Here is an 18,478-nt window from a genome sequence, read left to right as displayed (position 1 = left end):
TAAGTATATAATAAAATGTGTATGTGGGACCCAGGGAATTTAACAAAAATCCCCTACCCCTGGACAAGCAGAGCAGGACTAACTCCATTTTGTGCTACACCCGCCATCTCCTGTATGACCCCCACATGACCTGCTTATTGCTTAAGGCGCTTCCCCACCCTAGTCAAGCCGCTGAGCACAACCTTACCGGAAATTGGCTCATAAAAATGTAACCCTGCCTTGTGCCCAACAAAACTGCCGCCAATTCCGACCAGAGTGATAGGCCAGTTCAAATGGTCACTATAGGGTAAACTGTGATTCAATTGGCCACCTGCGTGTGGACTGACATGACTGTGCAACTTCCTATGTGTGTTACAATCCCATTGGCCACTGGCCCCTATAAAGCTGCTACGCCTCTTAGCCTCGTGGTCCAAGTCCCTGCTCCGCTGTGTCGGGTATACTTGGACCCAAGCTCAAGCTTGTTAAACCCTCATGTGTTTGCATCGGTGTCGGCTCCTTGGTGGTTTCTCAGATTCGCAATCTTGGGCACAACATGTATTTTCAAGTTTTGAACCAAATGATGTCCTAAACAGTATCCCTTAAATTTGGGTTCTAATTTTTAATACACAGTAATGAAACACAAGCTACAAAAACAGGTTTCTTTGCTGAATTTTCAGCACCTTTTATGATTAAAATATATGTTTATGGAGTAAATTTAAATACAGAAAGGCCAAAACAGTTTAGTTTCATTTCCCAATGTGATCTTAGATAATTTTTTTCAACTATACCAGAAATTCAAAACTATTCACCTCTCACTGAAGATACTAGATGTACCATTCCACCAGAATACCACTAACGTGCTAGGGAGCACAGAAAAAGAAGGGAAAAAAGTAAAGTCTTTATGTAAAGATCGGTCAGCTGAGAATATAGGAAGGGGTGATTCAGTGACAAACATTCAGAAACAAGCCAGTATTTACAGGATCTCTGCAATATACTTTGAAACGTATAAAAAAAAATAAAATGGACTAATAGATAAATGGACGAACAGATATGCAGTATTTTAAGAACAGTCAAATGTTAGTGGAAGAATCTAAGAGTGTTCACTGTAAAATTCTTACAACTTTTCCAAACGTCTGCAATTTTTCACAATAAAATGTTGGAAAAACCAACCAGCTGGCTCTCACAAGTGAAAGTTTACAACACATTTTTCTGACTCACCATCCCCTTGTCAAAGAGCATTTCTCAGTTTGGTTTTCACATACAATTTTAAAAAACAGGATATAGGGGGATCCCCTGGGTGGCTCAACGTTTGGCGCCTGCATTCAGCCTAGGGCGTAATCCTGGAGTCCCGGGATCAAGTCCCACATCAGGTTCCCTGCATGGAGCCTGCTTCTCCCTCTGCCTGTGTGTGTCTCTTTCCCTCTCTCTCTGCCTGTGTCTCTGCCTCTCTCTCTGTCTCTTATGAATAAATAAAATCTTTAAAAAAAAAAAAAAAAAAACCAAACAGATATAGACAAATAGTACAATGAAACAGACCAAGGACTACCTGATGGAAAATTTTACAAAATTAGCATTAGACTTTTAAGAATGAAAAAGAAAAACTGAACAGGATATACATACTGATATCATGAGAGGAAGAGGACTATGTTAGAAATAATGGCAGAAGTTGAATAGCAATGTGGATTTTAGGCGGTGGTAAAAGATCCTGAGAAAGCTACCAGGTCAATTCTTTAGAAAATACTGGGGTACAATTAGGGGTGTTTAACTTCAACAGAAATAGCAGTTAATGCCATGAAATGAACTGAAGGAGAAAAGATAGGAGGAGGGGGGAATATTCTACAAATGTTATGTATTATATCCCTGTGAGGTAAGTAAGCACACCATGTTATCAAGGCTACCACTGAAGTCAAGGTGTCAAGTTACAAATCAATTACAGAATAAATTAGTTGCAAGATGTACACTAAGAAGTCAGTCTGAGATAATATTTACCAATTTGATACTACACTCTGTATCAGGCAGTGAGCTAAATGTTTCATGTTGTCTTATTTAAGCCTCCTCTTGTCTTTATGACACAACTATTATACCTCCATTTCACAGGGAGAAAATAAGGCTAAGAGTAACTAACCTGCTAAGGCTGTCCAACTAGAAAGTGATGTAGCCAGGTTTCAAAGCAAGTTCCTTCTATTCTGAAGCCTTTGCTCCTACACCTTTCAGTTCTAATGTCACCCAAAACACTCAGATGATTCCATAATCTCCAGAGCAATCAGGAACTACAACTAAAATGACAAGAAGCTCCTTCATTATCATAATGAAAGCAACAAATATTTATGAATACCTACCCTATATGGAAGCCACTGCCTTCAATAGCCTGACCTTAGAGTAAGGGAAAACAGGCACATATTGATAAAGCAAGCTTATTCTTAAAATTAAAAAAAAAAAAAAAGAAAAAAGGAATAAGAGTTATCATAAAGCAGTAATCATTAATTACCAAATTCATTACATGAGTCTAAGAGTTACTTGGTAAGGTTTAATTGTTGTTGGGGGTGAGGGGGCTGTTTTAAATTTTCAATGGTCTTAATCTCCTGTCTATTGTAGTGACTCTTCCATAGTCACACCCCATATTTGTCATCACCCCAAACCACTCAGCTTTTAAAATCTTGAATTCTAATACTTTACTTTCTGATGGTAACCCTACATCCCCCCTAATCCATAAGGGAGAAATATAATAATACCTACATCCCAGGGTTGTGAAGTCAGAGATAATGTATGCCAAGACAGGTACATATGAGACAGTCAAATGTTTCTTTCCTTCTCAGATCCACCTCTCACTCTCACGGCCTCCAATCTCATTTCCACCCTATACACGGCTATGCCAGTGTTTTCACTAAAGTCCGACTCAGACATTACGGTCTCCTCCTACACTGGTTCCCTCACCCCCCCCCCTTTTTTTTTCCATTCAACAAACATTTATTAAGTAACAACAACAGTGCCAGGTGCTAAGGAAGGTTTCCCTATCTCTTGTTGGATAAAATCCAAGCTCCTAAATACAGCATCCAAATCTCTTCTCCACCCTCATCACCCACCACATTCTGCTCATGCAGCATCAATACTAAGCAGTTTACGCTTCAGAAACAGTGAATTACTGTTAGCTTACACTCACAGAATTACACTGGTCTACCCATGTATATTCTGTTCCAATCACCTAGAAACAAATGCTGACGGCATGCATTTCACTTTAGACGCTACTCTAAGGTCAAGGGATACCTATAAATAACACAGCCTTGGTTCTTATAATCTAGTAAGAAACAGCAAAAGCATTATAATAAAAACCCCCATCTGCAACCAGAATAAGCTTTAAAAACAAATCATAGGGATCCCTGGGTGGCGCAGCGGTTTGGCGCCTGCCTTTGGCTCAGGGCGCGATCCTGGAGACTTGGGATCGAATCCCACGTCAGGCTCCCGGTGCATGGAGCCTGCTTCTCCCTCTTGCCTGTGTCTCTGCCTCTCTCTCTCTCTCTCTGTGACTATCATAAATAAATAAAAATTTTAAAAAAAATTAAAAAAAAAAAACAAAAACAAATCATATCTGCTTAAACCATTTCAATGACTTCCAACTGCCCTTAAAGAGTTAGGGTCTTTCATGATCTGCAGAGATGGTCAACTCCATCTTCAACACACATCAGCCACACTAGACCCTTCTCAGGCTCCTCAAAGGCACTACGCTCCTCCTCACATCAAAATACTCCCACGTGAAAAAAAAAAAAAAATACTCCCACACGGTGTTCCTTCTACCAGGAACACCTCCTCCCAGACCACTTGCACCCCAACCCTTTTCAGGTATAACATTTCCTTAGGAGAGAACTATCCATATACACATTTCATAGCTCCATCTGCTTAGCCTGTGGAGTCTCTATCACAATTACTTATTGGGTGTTTGTCTTCCCAAAATGGACGACAAAGTCTACAAAAGCTGCATCTTGTTTGACTTGTTCACTGCTATATCCCAGCAACCAGCCCAGTAACTAGCACAAAGTACATACTCCATATCTGCCGAACTAATAAATGAATGAAGGTAGCAAATGTGAGCGATTAAGTGCTGAGTCCATTCCTGTCATGAAATGGAAGGTCCTATCAACAAAAACACACATTACTCTTCGAATTTTGATGAACTTCACTCATTTACATATTCAAACATCTTCCAGATGTTTTAATAGGGACTGTTTATATATAATAAACTTTGAACTCCTCTCAAGGTGGTCTGATCAATCAGTACTCAGTGGAAGCAGGCCGAACAGAACAGAAATTAAAGGTATCGGTTCTCGGGTCAGAAGAATTTTCCCAGTTCTGTCATTTCCTAGTTGGACTTCTCTTGACTCAGCTCCTCCACTTATAAAATGTGGAAATGAGCCATATGTGTCGTTTAAGATGGCAACAAGGATTAAAGACTACTGGAGACAGAGTAAGCTCTCAGGGATCAGTTAGTACTATCACTGTTGTTGCTGGATACTTTATACCAGGCACCATACTGGATGCTTGTGGTAAAGCAGTAACTAAACCAAACATGGTTCCGGGGTTTATCTAGTCAACAAATATGTACTGAGGACCTACTGTACTTCTGTGGGCACTAAACAATCACAGTCCCTGCCCTAGTGAAATGTAAATACCTGAGGAAAAGACAGCCATTAAATAAATACCTCAGGGGTACCTGAGTGGCTCAGTTGGTTAAGTGTCTACTTCTCGAGGGATCCCTGGGTGGCTCAGCGGTTTAGTGTCTGCCTTGGCTCAGGGCATGATCCTAGAATCCCGGGATCGAGTCCCACATCAGGCTCCCCGCATGGAGCCTGCTTCTTCCTCTGCCAGTGTCTCTGCCTCTCCCTCTGTCTCTCTCATGAGTAAATAAATAAAATCTTAAAAAAAAAAAAAAAAAGTGTCTACCTCTTGATTTCAGCTCAGGTCGTCTCAGGGCTGTGAGTTTTAAGCCTGGTGTCCCACTCCACATGGAGTTCAGAGTCTACTTGATCGGCTCCGCCCCCCTCCCCCCTTCTTGCACGCTTGCACACACTCTCCAAAATAAATAAAATCCTTAAAAAAATAAATACTTCAGATAAGTATATAAATATGAACACACAATGCTTGTTACTTCACCCAATCAAAGCCTTTGCATACTGTATTAACGTGGCTACTAAGGGATTTATAATTTATTCAATATCAAGGATTCACTAAACCATTTGACTCATGAGCCCTTAGTTACCATCATTCCATTAAAATCTAAGATCCTGCTCAAAGACTACCCAGCAATAGAAGACACTGCATAAATCTTTGTCAATCAATCCAATCCCAAAGGTGAAGAATTAGCCACAACATCTTTAACTGCATGTTTTGGAAATGAAAATCTAACATTTCTCCTGTTGCTTGAGTTAACAAGTGCTCTTCCCATTTAACAAACTGTATGCCGAGTATATCCCAATAAAACTGAAAAAGAAAAAAAAAAAAGAATATAATGTATAATGGTGGGGGGCACCCTGGGTGACTCAGTTAGGCCTCAGACTCTTGGTTTCAACTCAGGTCATGATCTCGAGGTCATGAGATCGAGCTCCATGTCAGGCTCTGCACTCAGTGCAGAGTCTGCTTCGGAATCTCTCTCTCTCTTCCTCTCTCAAATAAATTTAAAAAAAAAATTTCCTTTGTAAACAAATATGAAACATTAAAAAAAAAGGGGGGGTATAATGGATCCAATTTTTTACCCCACCATCACATTAGTATTTTTCAAAGGATTTCTTGCCCTTTTCAAAGCTTGGTAATCATTCACTGTTGGTCACTGGTGACAGTAATCCTCCTACTACTCTTTCTTCCGGAAATAAAATATCCCAAATGATACTAGTTTGACAGCCATTAAGGTACAAGATAAAATTATTTCAGAAAATGCAGGGAGACTACTGGTCACAGTTTCTCCTAGCTGATGGTTTCTACAAAGAAGTTTTGAGATACCACATGCTACTTTAGTTATAATCATACGGGTGATTCCAGTAAATTTCAAAACAGATGATTTCAAATAATTAATCCTCTTGGTACTGGGAGGTCAAAATACCTTACTACAAGTTAATTTCCTGTTTTAAAAAACAAAATATATATCCTTTATAGAAACTTCAAAATTATTTTCAAAGAAGCAGAATAAAATACCCACATTTCACAGCTTCCATTCAGGGTACATCCTCCTAGTCTTCAAAACCTGTTTTTCACAAGCCCATCAAAATTTTCAATAAGGATGTCTAAAGAGTCATCTCAGATTCTAAACAGCGTCAAACAACCAACACGCTCAATCTTACCCAGTGGACAGGATTAACTTTTTTTTTTTTTTTAAGATTTTATTTATTTATTCATGAGACACAGAGAGAGGCAGAGACAGGCAGAGGGAGAAGCAGGTTCCCTGCAGGGAGCCCGATGCAGGACTTGATCCCAGGACTGGGACACACCCTAGCCGAAGGCAGATGCTCAATCCTGAGCCACCCAGGGTCCCCAGAATTAACTTTTTTAATGTAAACATTAAAATTACTCCCTGCTCAAAACCCTTCAGTGGTTTTCCATCACTCTTGGGAGTAAAATCCAAACTCCTTCACCTGACTTCCACAGCCCGCCATGATGTGATCCCTGCCTACCTCTCTGATCTCACATCCATGGGTGTCCTCTCCAGCCACACCAGCTTTCTTGCGATGCCTTAAACCTGATAAGCTAATTCTCACCTCAGACCCTTAACACTGTTTTCCTCTGCCTGAAATAACTTCAATCCCTCTCTTCACCCAGACATCACCTCCTTAGAAAAGCCCTGATACCCTACCTACAATACTTTTTTCCTCCCAATTACCTGCTTTTTAATTTTCAATCACTACACAAAATACTTACCTGTTACTTGAGGATTGTTTGGGGGTTTGTTTTTTTATTGTTGTTGTTTTTAACCACTGGACTGTCAGTTCCGAGAGCAGGGCTTTGCCCAGTTCACCACCTAGACACACTAGGTGCTCAATAAACACGTTAAGTGAATAATAGATATAAGAACAAATGAATTCTATGACAAATTATTATTACTCTAATAGTCACTTGCTTTTACATGTAAACACAAAGGAACTATGAACTAATCTAAGGAAAAACTATTTGAGTAAGTACTCACTTGGTTGATCTGCGTAAGTTCTCAGAGGCACTGCAGAAACTGCCTGTAAGCCATGAGATATTCGACTGAAATGGCCTCTCTGTAAAAAAGAAAATGTCATGTAAAATACGAATTCAAAACAGGACTACTGAAGGTCAATGAAAACGTAATGACTTGGAGCAAATGTGTCAAGCACTTATTTATATATCACCCATTGCTACACAGAGGTTATGTATCAATTTCTCCTCTTTCGTAACAGTAATTATTTAGATTTTCAACCTCCGCTCACCACAGCTGTTCGTTATGAATATTCAATGAACCATCTCATATAAATATAGGCTAAAGGCCAATAAAAAAGTGTTATTCAGTGGTGTTACGGTTTCTTACATTTTCAGAAAGCATGGCTAATTTTTGGTGCCAGGGATCATTTTAATGTCACAACGAATGCTCTTTAGGTTCCAACTTAAGTCCTCGATAATCTTTACTATTGCAATCCTCCGCTTCTAATTCTTGTTTCCGACCTCAAACTACCAGGTACAAATTCTCTGAAGATGCTCCTGAACGGTTTAATTAGGAACAGAAAACCAGAGAAGGTAACTTAGGAAAATGCACTGTTACGGACGCTCGAGAGCTACTATGGTTTCACAAAGTGCATCATAATCCCAACCGTCCACTCTTTCCTAAGAACCGTAAAGCAGGAAGAAACAAAGCAAAACAGCTCTTATCACAGTAGGAATATGGGAAGCAGTGACGAAACCCACGCTCAGGTAGCAACCTTCTCTACTCCAAGGCAACTCGAGGCACCTGAGATCAGGACAGCGGGCAAAGAGGAGCGGACACAACGTCAGTCCTACCTTCTAGCCCCCCAGCTCTGCCTCTGCCTAGAAGGAAGCCTCCTCCCGGGGTTACACTAACTCTCAGGTACACGGATTACCCGTCTCAGGGACAAAGACGAGTTTGATCACTCACGGTCACCTTTAAGGTCTCCATCACTGGAGTGAGGACCCAGCCACGATCCCACCTACGTACAACCGGGCTGTATTCGGCACGTAGGCGAAAAGCGAAAGCTTGGGGATCCCTGGCGGGAGGGGGGCGGGGGAGCTCAGCGGTTTAGCGCCTGCCTTCGGCCCAGGGCGTGATCCTGGAGACCCGGGATCGAGTCCCACGTCGGGCTCCCTGCATGGAGCCTGCTTCTCCCTCTGCCTGTGTCTCTGCCCATGTCTATCATGAAAAAGCTGGCCCTAACGAGGTGTTGCAACGAAAAAAGGAGGAGGCGGCGGCAACAGTGGCTTGCAGCTGCAAACAATGAAGAGGCCTCTGGGGAGTTCCTAGGGCCACCTGTCGGGGCTGACCGCGTCCGGTGCGACCAGGGGCGGCCCCCAGGTGACCTGCCCGCTGCCGCCACTCTGGGGCTTGGGACCAGGATCGGGAGGAGGGATGGGAAGACCCAGAGCGGGCGGCTGCGGGGCTGGACTTCCTCGGCCAACCGGGAGGCCCGTGCGTGACCCGCAGGCCCCCGCGCGCAGGCCGCCGGCGGCTCCCACCCCGCGGGGCGCCTCCGCTCCCGCCGCCGCCCGGGCCCGAGTCCCGCAGGGGCGGGGCGGGGCCGCGCGCGGGTGGTCCCGGCCGGACGGCCCGCGTCCCGGACGCCGCCAGCGGGCCCCCGGGCTGCGCACGACGCCACCCGGTCGGGCCTCACCTTGGCCAGGGAGCAGTACACGCGACTCCAGCTCTGCATCTCGCCGCTCCGCTTCCCCCTCCGCCAACGCCTCCCCGTCCGCTAAGCGCCTCCGCCGTCTCGCCAAGGTCTCCCCGCCCTGCGCATGCACGAGCGCCGCTGACGTCACGGGCCGGGGAGCAGCGCGATTGGCCCGCGCGCTCGGGGCGCACGCGACGGGGGGCGTTCCCGGCAGGCGCGGAGTCGTGCACTGTCGTAAGGGGCGTGGTGCTTTCCGGCAGCGGGGGCTGGCGGTGCCGTTCTCCCGGTGGCACGGAGCCGTGCGGGCTTGTAACGTGATCTCGGCGTGCTTGGAGGGCGAGGCGGGGCGGCCGGGCGTTCGCGGCGTGCCCGCTGCGGAAAGTGAGCTCGGCGGGCGCTTCGCGGGCGTCCTCCCGCTTCGCGGCAAGCCCGTGAGCCGTTACGAGCGGCGCCAGCTCCCGGGTGAGGCCCTGAGGCGGACTCCGCCGAGGAAGCACGACGGCTTGGTCACCGTCCCCCAAAGCAAATGCTGCGTGAGGGACGGGCCCGCAGGCGCGGCGTCACCAGCGTCCGCCTCTAAGTAGGAGAACCGGCCGGTTAGAGCGAAGTGGAGTGCGTGGGGCGACGGGCGGGGTGGAAGGCCTCCCCCAGAGACCCGGGGAGAGCCCTCGTCGTCGACACGGAGCACCGAGGTCTAAGGTCCGACCGCGCTCGCTTTGCGGGAACCGGACACTGCGGATAAAACTTCTTCATTCCACGTTTCTTGATGTTTCCCCGCGGGGCAGTGTGCTGGGCTCTGTGGGTTACACGCTAGTGAGAAGGGAGCCCGTAGCCACCTGTGCTCAGTCTGCGGGGAGAAGACACGGATGATGCCTCGTGTTTGTTGAAGAAGCTGCAACTTGTCAACCCAGCGTCGTCCTTTTTTCTCTACGTAGCGTTTTGGCCATTTGCGTGGCTTTGGCACCTGCCTTCATACACTGGTAGCCCCCAGATCCCTAGGTCCAGTCTGTACTTTTTTCCCCGACTCTAATTCCATATGTTCTTTGAATTTTATTTATTTATTTATTCATGAGAGACACAACAGAGGGCAGAGGGAGAAGCAGGCTCCACGCAGGGAGCCCGATGCAGGACTCCATCCTCGGTCCCCAGGATCAGGCCCTGGGCTGAAGGCAGGTGCTAAACCAGCTGAGCCACAGGGGCTGCCCTAATTCCATATTTTTTTAAAGATTTTTAAAATTTATTTATTCATTCATAAGAGACACAGGCAGAGGGAGAAGCAGGCTCCATGCAGGGAGCTCCATGTGGGACTCAATCCCGGGACTCCAGGGTCACAGCCTGGGCTGGAGGCAGGTGCTAAACCAGCTGAGCCACCCGAGCTGCCCTAATTCCATATTTTTAATTGTCTACTGAGCACATCCAGCTGGGTGACCCTGCCAGCACCTCCGTTTCACCTATCCAATATTTTATTTAAAAAAAAAAAAAATACGTATTTTTCTCCTTCATATCTGTGACTTGACGATACCTCCAAATAGCCAGTCATCCCTAGTAAAAATTGTGTAGCCATTCTCAAATCCTGCCTGTAGCCCATTACCTAATGGGTCGCCGGTTCAATTGACCGCCCCTAGAAGCAGGCCCAGAGACAAGCATTTGAGTGCAATCAGTTTGTCTGAGAGGTGATCCTAGCAAGTATCAGTAGGGAATGAAAAAGGGTAAGTATTTCAGATACATTGAGTATCAGATTACCACTGTGAAAAAGTGGTGCTCAGACTCGCTGGAAACCTGGGAGATAACGTAGAACGTGCTTCAGAGTCATCCTACTCAAAATACACCCAGCAGGCTTCCATCAGTCGTTAGCTGAGGACGGCAGCTGGGACGTTTAATTCCCTGGCCCTTCTGGCTGGTCCCATACGTGAGCTGAATGAGCCACAGCCGCCAGAGAAGTCTTGGGCAAAGTCACTGGTGCCTGCATTAAGAAGGCTTATAGATGAGCTTGCAGAGGGAAGGTGAGTACTAAAAAGATACAGGTGAGGCGCCAATAAGATCAGCTATATTCCCCAAATTCCATCAACTCTGAATATGAGAGTGAGAGAAACATGGAGGACGGCTCCCCAGATTTCCAGCTTGGATGACTGGGTAGCAAGCGAAACCAATACAGAAACAAGCAACACAGAAAAAAGAATGGCTTTGGGGAGAAGATAACGAGTCAAGTTCTTTGAATTTGAGATGCCGGCTAGAGATCCCATTTGAGATCTTCAATAGTTACTGGAAACACAAGTCTGGAACTTAGAAACTCTAGGCATGGATATGAAAGTTTGCTGGCCTGTGGATGGTGATGGACACTTAGATGCATTCTCAAAGGTAACCCTTTAGAGGGAGCTTCTGAGGGTTAGTGAGAAGGAGCTGTCACAGAGATGATTTACACTAAATACGGTGCCCAGCACAAGGCAAGTCCCAATTACTATTTGTTGAATTACTCTTCTTTGAGCATTGCGGTCATCTAGAAGGCTGTTGCACAAGTAGAATCCCATGAATAATGCCTCTCTCCTCTAAACTGCCTCAAAGGCAGAACTGGTGATTACTACACAGTGGGATTTAAGGGATCCTTAACTGGCCCTTGTCCTAAAATAGTTCTGCTCCACCCAACCGCTACCCTAATTCCTGGCCTGAAAGTTTAACATTAAGGGATTCATTCCTATTGTTCCTTTTCCAAACATTCTCTGTTAGAATAAGCTCTTGGTTGCTGGCTACAATTCTCCCCTTAGGGAAAAGAGAGTAAGGGAATCAACATCTGTTGAGCAGATGTCCTAAACCCTGCGCTAGAGGCTTTCCATCATTTCTCCACTTAATTTTCCCCCCCAGACCTTCAGACAGGTTTATCAGTGGACCTTCCAAATGGTTGGCAAAAGAAATAGGATCCTCAAGTGGTTGGAGGGATTATTCTGGAACCTTCCCCTACTGAGCAGACCTGGGATGAAGTGGGGGAGGTATATAGCAGAGTGGATGACAAGTGAACATCCGGTGAAGGGCATAGGCAGAAAAAGAGGAGCCCAAATGGATGAGAAGTCCAAGACTTCCACCTGCCGTTGACCTTGAGTAGCAACCAATGCAATAAGTAGTAACAACTCTAATAAATAACCTGAAATGTCCTTATGGTCCACAGGCTCTCTTTATGCATCCTCTTCTTCACTGATTTAATAATCACTGAGGGTCCACTCTGTGCTGGGTGGTTGTACTAAACGTTGGGGAAGCAACCCAGAACAAAACCCAGAACCAGTTTACCTCCTAATGGGGATATAGCATCCTCTACATACCATTGTTATAAAACAGAGGAGTGTAATTATGAGAAGTGCTACAGTAATCTAAGGATTTGAACTAGTTGGACAAGTTGGAGACAGATGTCAACCCTGATAAAGTGATGCTTGAGCTAAGATCCAAACAACGAGAAGCATTCCTGGCAGCCTTACCGTCACGCTCGTTTGACTGATAAAGAATGTTGTGAAAGGAACTGGACTGACAATGAGGGGACCTAAGTTCTGGACGTAACTGCTCTTCTCTTCACTTTCTGTATTACTTAGTGTATATTGTCTCTTGGGACCTTGGTTTCCCAAACTTTAAAATGGGGGCTACAGGATCCCTTCTAGCTATAAAGCTGTTCCACTGAGTTGCTAAGAATTGGCTTATAGGGAAACACAGAATAGTCACAGAAGCTATCTGTAGTAGAGGTTTCTTACTTTGGTGTTATTTATTGGAATCACCTTTTTAAGTTTGAAGGACCACAGTGTGAGACCAGACTCCACTAGGAAGCCCAAGTGGCCACCCCTGTCTCTCCTCGGCACCTAGCAGGTACAGCAGGCACAGGAAACTAAGCCAGTCCAATGCTCCCACCAGGACTTGGGTCAAAAGTCATGGCACAAAGACACTGACAATTTGGGATTCACTCTGCTGGCAGCTGCCGTGACTCCAGTGTCGGTGGTCGGTAGTGGCAATGGCAGCGTCCCGTTCAGAGCCTTCCTGTGGAAAATCTCATTTGGAGCCATCTAGCTCCCTGGCTTCTTCTCAAAACTCTACACTGGTTCTGTGGCTCTCAGCCTGCCCATAAATTCCTCTTTGCAAAAATGAACCAGAGATTATTTCTGAGATTACTTACAACCCAGACTCAAGATTGGGACACTACCACATATTGAAAAACTACTGTGTGCCACACACTTTAAATGAACCTTTTTTTTTTTTTTGAATCTCATAGCACTGCAAAACAAGTAGTATTAACCTCAGTTTTTAGGGAAGGTAACAGAAGCTCAGAGCTTTTAAATAATGAAGCTAACGTCCTGCAATCAATAAATGACAAACTCCAGTGTGCTCTTGCTCACCCAGTTCTATGCTACATCCATTCATGCCAGACACCATACTAATTGGTAAGGAACAGAGTTCCTTAGTGCTTTCTTTCCCCATTTGTTGTGAGACTAACCAACTCAAATTGTCTCAGTCACTGCCACACAGCCCTCTCCTTTGGAGATTTTGTGATTTTATTGAGGATATAACTGTGTTTCATTTAGTAATCTCCTTTTCCTCCTAATTTTATTTACTTAGATGATGCTTAAACAGCAACAACAAAATTGTATCAGACTGCTACTCTAAGCCCTCATGGTTGATTGAGTAGGAAATAATGAGTTGCAGGGTAGTTAGCAGGGGGGAGGTAGGTACCGGTAAAATAATGGAGTCTAAAGCTGCTATACCACCTGTCCAGAAGGGGGCAGTGTTCTCATTATGTCCTTCACTCGGTCCTTGTTCTGAAAAAGCAGGGAACTCCAAAAACAGAAGATGTACGTGGTGGGATAGGACTGGAGGGGTTGACTATTAATGCTTCAAAATGATCCTAAACAGGAAGATACTAGGGCACTGGTGTGCGGAATCAGTAAAGCAACAAGCACCAAGTGTTGTGTGCACCTAACAAGGTACAGAATTTTGTGCAGGACACTGAAAGGAAGGCAGGCACATTATCACAATCTCCCCAATCTCGGGAAGCTCACAGTCTGGTTGAGGAGATCAGGCAATGTCCTTACTCAAAAGTCACTTTCTCGGCAAGGTCTGTCCTGACTCCCTAATAAGTAACCAGCTCTGCCTTTCACCCTCTTTTCTCCTCCCTGCTCTCACTTCATTTTTTTTCCATGGCACTGACCATCTTCCAGCACACCGTGGAATTATTTTCTGTTCATTTTGTAAAGCTTTCTGCTGCCACAAGGATCTAAGCTCCCTGAGGGCTAAGATTTCTGTCTGTTTCGTTCACTGATAGATCCACAAAGCCTAGTATGGTGACTTGCACATAATAGGCACTCCAAAAGCGTTACTGAGTACATGAAAGGAAGCAGAAGAAAAAAGAGCTACAGGGATTTGGAGGTAGAAAGATCACAACGGGCTGAGGACCCGAGGGAGGTCTTCATGCAAGATATTACTTCAACTGGTCTTTGAAGGTGGGTGGGATATTGACAGAGTGGAGAGGAAAAGCAAGTAGAATGTGATTTCGTAGGCATGGAGATATCCAGGCAAATAGGAAAAAACGGTAGGAAAGTATAGTAATTTACGGTGTGGTGGAGAGCACACACGCTTTCAGGTCATGAATCCTATAATTCATTTTGCTTGTGCCCTTGGACAAATTTGCTAATCTCTCTGTTTCCTTGACTGTGAAATAGAATTGAAGATAGTTAAAAGGATTTTAAAAAAACCTTCAATAATGCACCTGGCACATAGTAGGTCCTTAGAATGGGAAATTACTATCACGCTGGTGTCACATGCTGGGGTACTTACCAAGCTAGTCGAATTCACATTCAAAATACATTTGGAGTCAATTGACTTGAGTGTCTGCAGGTCCATTTTCCATGAAAGGGATTAGGGTGGTGGTTATGAAGCATGAATCTTGAAGGATCTCTAAGAGTGGCTGTGTGACGCATTTTACAGTGTATGAGATTCCGAAACACACACACTAGCACCGGTCTACATAAGCAAGCCTGACATCGTAGCATTAGTGTCATTATTTCAGACAATAAAGAAAAGGTCCCTGCTTTTGAGAGATGAAGGAGTTGTCTAAGCCCAAAGATCTGCAAAGTAATTTAGGCAGGATTCCTATCCAGGGTTCCTGGTCCCAAGCCCATTACTGTTTTCATTAAGGGATTTTCTACTTGTAACCATGGTTTTGGATTTGAACCACACAATTATATTGTTGACCTGTTCAACCAGTTGAAAAATTTCTGATGCTTCTCCACTCTGTAGCTACCTAGACATCATCCTTTCTCCCTCTCCTGCTCTTCCTCTTTCTGTGGCTCTCTCTGTTTCTGTCCCTGTTTCTCTCTCGCTGAGAGTAAGATAACAGTAATTGGAGAATTGGAGTGTATCTCTCAAAGCCACTTTCTGCCAGCTTACGGAGTATTTCCTCTTCACAGTCTTCGTTCTCACAGAATTTAAACCCCTTCAAGTGGAAATGGCACTTGAAGAGAGATGAGTTGGAAATACCCTTTGCTTTATTTTATGTGACATATTTGATTTAACTTTTCCAATTGAGTTCATCCTAGCCATTAAGAAATTGAAAGAAAGGAACACCTGAGTGGCTCAGTGGTTGGGCATCTGCCTTCGGCTCTTGTTGTGATCCCATCACAGTTGGGCTTCCCCAGGGGATCCTGCTTCTCCCTCTGCCTGTGTCTCTGCCTCTCTCTGTGTGTCTCTCATAAATGAATGAATGAGTGAATTCTTTAAAAAACATTGAAAGAAAAAGAATCCAAAGAACCAAACACTCAAATAAATACCTGTTGAGGTGAGGTTTTGCTATATGCGAGGATTAACAGAGCTAGAAATAATGGAGGAGAAAATTGTGGTGGCATGTTAGAAAATTTATTAAGCAGGGAGGAACTAGCCCTTGTTCTTGACATGACAGAGTGCGAGGAGGGACAGAGGAACGGGTTAGTGAATGAAGTTGATGTAATGGGATTAGATGAGCTGTGTCTGTGGGAGATGTAACTACTGTGGAAATATTGCCATCCCTGTGATTAAGCAGGTTTTCTGATACACGAAAGAATGTAATCATCATCTGTACAAATTAGGCATTTTTTGGATTACTGTCCACAGGCCAAATAGGTATTTTCTTCATTTGTTTACTAGACCCAAGGTGAAAGATGCTCAGAGTCACATCCCAGCCATTCATTCTTTCTGCATCTCTTAAAGAATTGCAAATTTTCCTTGTGCTGATGGCGTTCACTTTATCATTTTTTTGACAAAATGAATCTTAGTTGTTAAGCCAAAACATGCTCCCATGTAACATTTTTCTGGAAACATGTGCAGCCAATTATTTAAGTTCATCTTTAAAAAAAAAAAAGACAATAACTTTCTCCTAAAAATGCCAAAGTTCTATCCCATGGCACCAAATTAATCAACAAATCAAGCAGTAGCCATGGTATGTCTGACACTATATACAATGCCATGAGAAACAGAAAACCTTGTTACTCTTTTTAATTTCCATGAGAAATTTTCAGCACATATAAAATAAACATTGCATAATGAATCCCATTTATCCATCACCAGCTTCAACAATTATCAGCTCATCACCAATATTTTTTCATGTAGATCACCAACCACTTTTCTTCTCCTGTTTTATTTATTTATTCATCCATCCATTTATTTATCTATCTATGAGAGGGGGTAGCACACATGCACAGGAGCACAGGGAAGGGGCAGAGGGAGAAAAAGAATCTCAAGCAGGCTCCACTCTCAGCTCAGAGTTGGACATGGGGCTGGATCTCATGACCCTGAGATCATGACCTGAGCCAAAATCAAGATTCAAATACTTAACCAACTAAGCCACCCAGGGACCCCTCCCCTGTTTCACTTTTAAAGTAAAATCCAGTGATAACATTATTTCATTCTGCAACAATTTCCATATGTATCTCTAAAAGATAAAGATTTTCCATATGGATAACACAGGTTTTAAGAGGGTAGAAATCTGTGTGCTGCAATTAGGAAAAAAAGTCATCCAGGTAAATGTAAGTATGAGAATCCATAATACAAACTATTAAGGCTTCCTGTGCTTTGGCATGAATGAGAATTCCAAAGGAAAGTTATCTCAAGGTACGGTTGAAGGGATGTGTTGCTGGAAATGTCAAGTGCTCACAAACGACCCAAACCTGTCCTGTTGTTTATGTGGCTACTATACATGTTATAACCAACAGGTGGCAGCAACATGCAAGCAGAGTTAAATATCAAGTCTAACCTTGATCTAACAAGAAACAACATTGACTTCCATTATTAATTGCTAAAATATATTTCAGAAAATCACTCAGTACTCTCACCACTGCAAATATGATTTGGGGAACACAGAAGAAAGAAAAGAGCCAAAAAGAAAAAAAAGAGCCTGTAGGACAGTGTCTCTCAAAGTTCATTTCAGAGATACTCCCCTCACCCCCCCCCCCCACATCATCATCACTTGGAAGCCTTGCTAAAATGCTAATTTTAGAAACCTAGTGTAAAGTATGTGAAAACATTTCATTATTAATATTTTATATTGATTAAATAATAGTTTGGATATGCTGGGTTAAATAAAATACATTAAGTTTCATTTCTTCCGTTTCTTTTGACTATTAAAAGTGTGGATACTAACATTTAAATTTTCATATGTGAAAAAAATAAAATTTCATATGTGGCTTACATCCGTGTTTTACATTTGTGACTCCCATTATATATTTTTGGGACATCTCTGCCCCCAAAGGCTAGAAATGCAGCATGTGACTCAAGCCTGGTATTCAGCATGACATACTGCCGTGGAATATGTCACACTAATTAGAACCACAGTGATTGGTTCAGGGATTTAGAACACACTTAGAAAGTAAAACACACACTTGTTCCTTCTAAATGTCCAGTTAGGTAGATACAGGAACCAGAGATATTCCAACTATCTTGCTTCCATGCAAGTCCTACTAGGGACTTACAGCCAATAAAAGGAAAAAAAATATATATATATTTTTTTTTTTGTCTTGGATGAAGCTATGCCTGTACTTAGTTCGAGGGACTTCTCAGTTACAGAAGTGAATACATTCCCTTTTTTGCTTACACCAGTTTGGGTTGGAAGTTCTATCACTTGAAACAGAAAAATTCCTAATTGTTACACCTCTGTATTTGACATTGATAATCTTTAACAGCAAATTTCAGCCAAAAAGAGGTAGAAACCATAACTCAAAAATTGAAAACTGAGTGATAAGGAAATCTAAGGGAAAATGTAAACAGGACATTTTGTGGCAAAAAGAAAGGTCAGGGTCTACTCAAAAGGAGCAACGGGTGAAGAAGAATAGGTTTTCTGTTTGCTTGGGGTCTATTTTATTTGTTTTGGTTTGAGAACTGGGATATCCTCATGTTTCTTTGTTTCCCTGGCTTTCAGGTCAACAAGAACAAGGAGACTTCTCCCATCCCTCTCTTAAGAGTGTCACCTTAAGGAATGCCTGTGGCTCAGTGGTTGGGCATCTCTCTTTGGCTCAGGTCATCATCCCGGAGTTCTGGGATAGAGTCGCATGTTGGGCTCCCCACAGGAAGCCTACTTCTCCTTCTGCCTGTGTCTGTGCCTCTCTGTGTGTCTCTCATGAATAAATAAATAAAATCCTTTAAAAAAAAAAGTGTCACCTTAA

General features: G+C 43.7%; 1 protein-coding gene across 1 annotated transcript in view; it reads right to left on the bottom strand.

The window, feature by feature from the left end:
* DLD (dihydrolipoamide dehydrogenase) overlaps positions 1–9,357 on the bottom strand; it is a 33,932-nt gene extending 24,575 nt beyond the window's left edge. Inside the window, exons 1-2 of the mRNA XM_025984030.2 lie at positions 8,823–9,357; positions 7,145–7,223 (exon numbers count right to left, since the gene is read on the bottom strand). Of these exons, the coding sequence (XP_025839815.1) occupies positions 7,145–7,223; positions 8,823–8,861 (118 nt within the window). The 5' untranslated portion in view covers positions 8,862–9,357. The remainder of the gene's footprint in view (positions 1–7,144; positions 7,224–8,822) is intronic.
* Between the last annotated feature and the right edge of the window lie 9,121 nt (positions 9,358–18,478).

Source organism: Vulpes vulpes, chromosome 5, assembly GCF_048418805.1.
Source record: "Vulpes vulpes isolate BD-2025 chromosome 5, VulVul3, whole genome shotgun sequence".
Classification (NCBI taxonomy): Eukaryota; Metazoa; Chordata; class Mammalia; order Carnivora; family Canidae; genus Vulpes; species Vulpes vulpes.
This window is presented reverse-complemented; position numbering and strand designations above follow the sequence as displayed.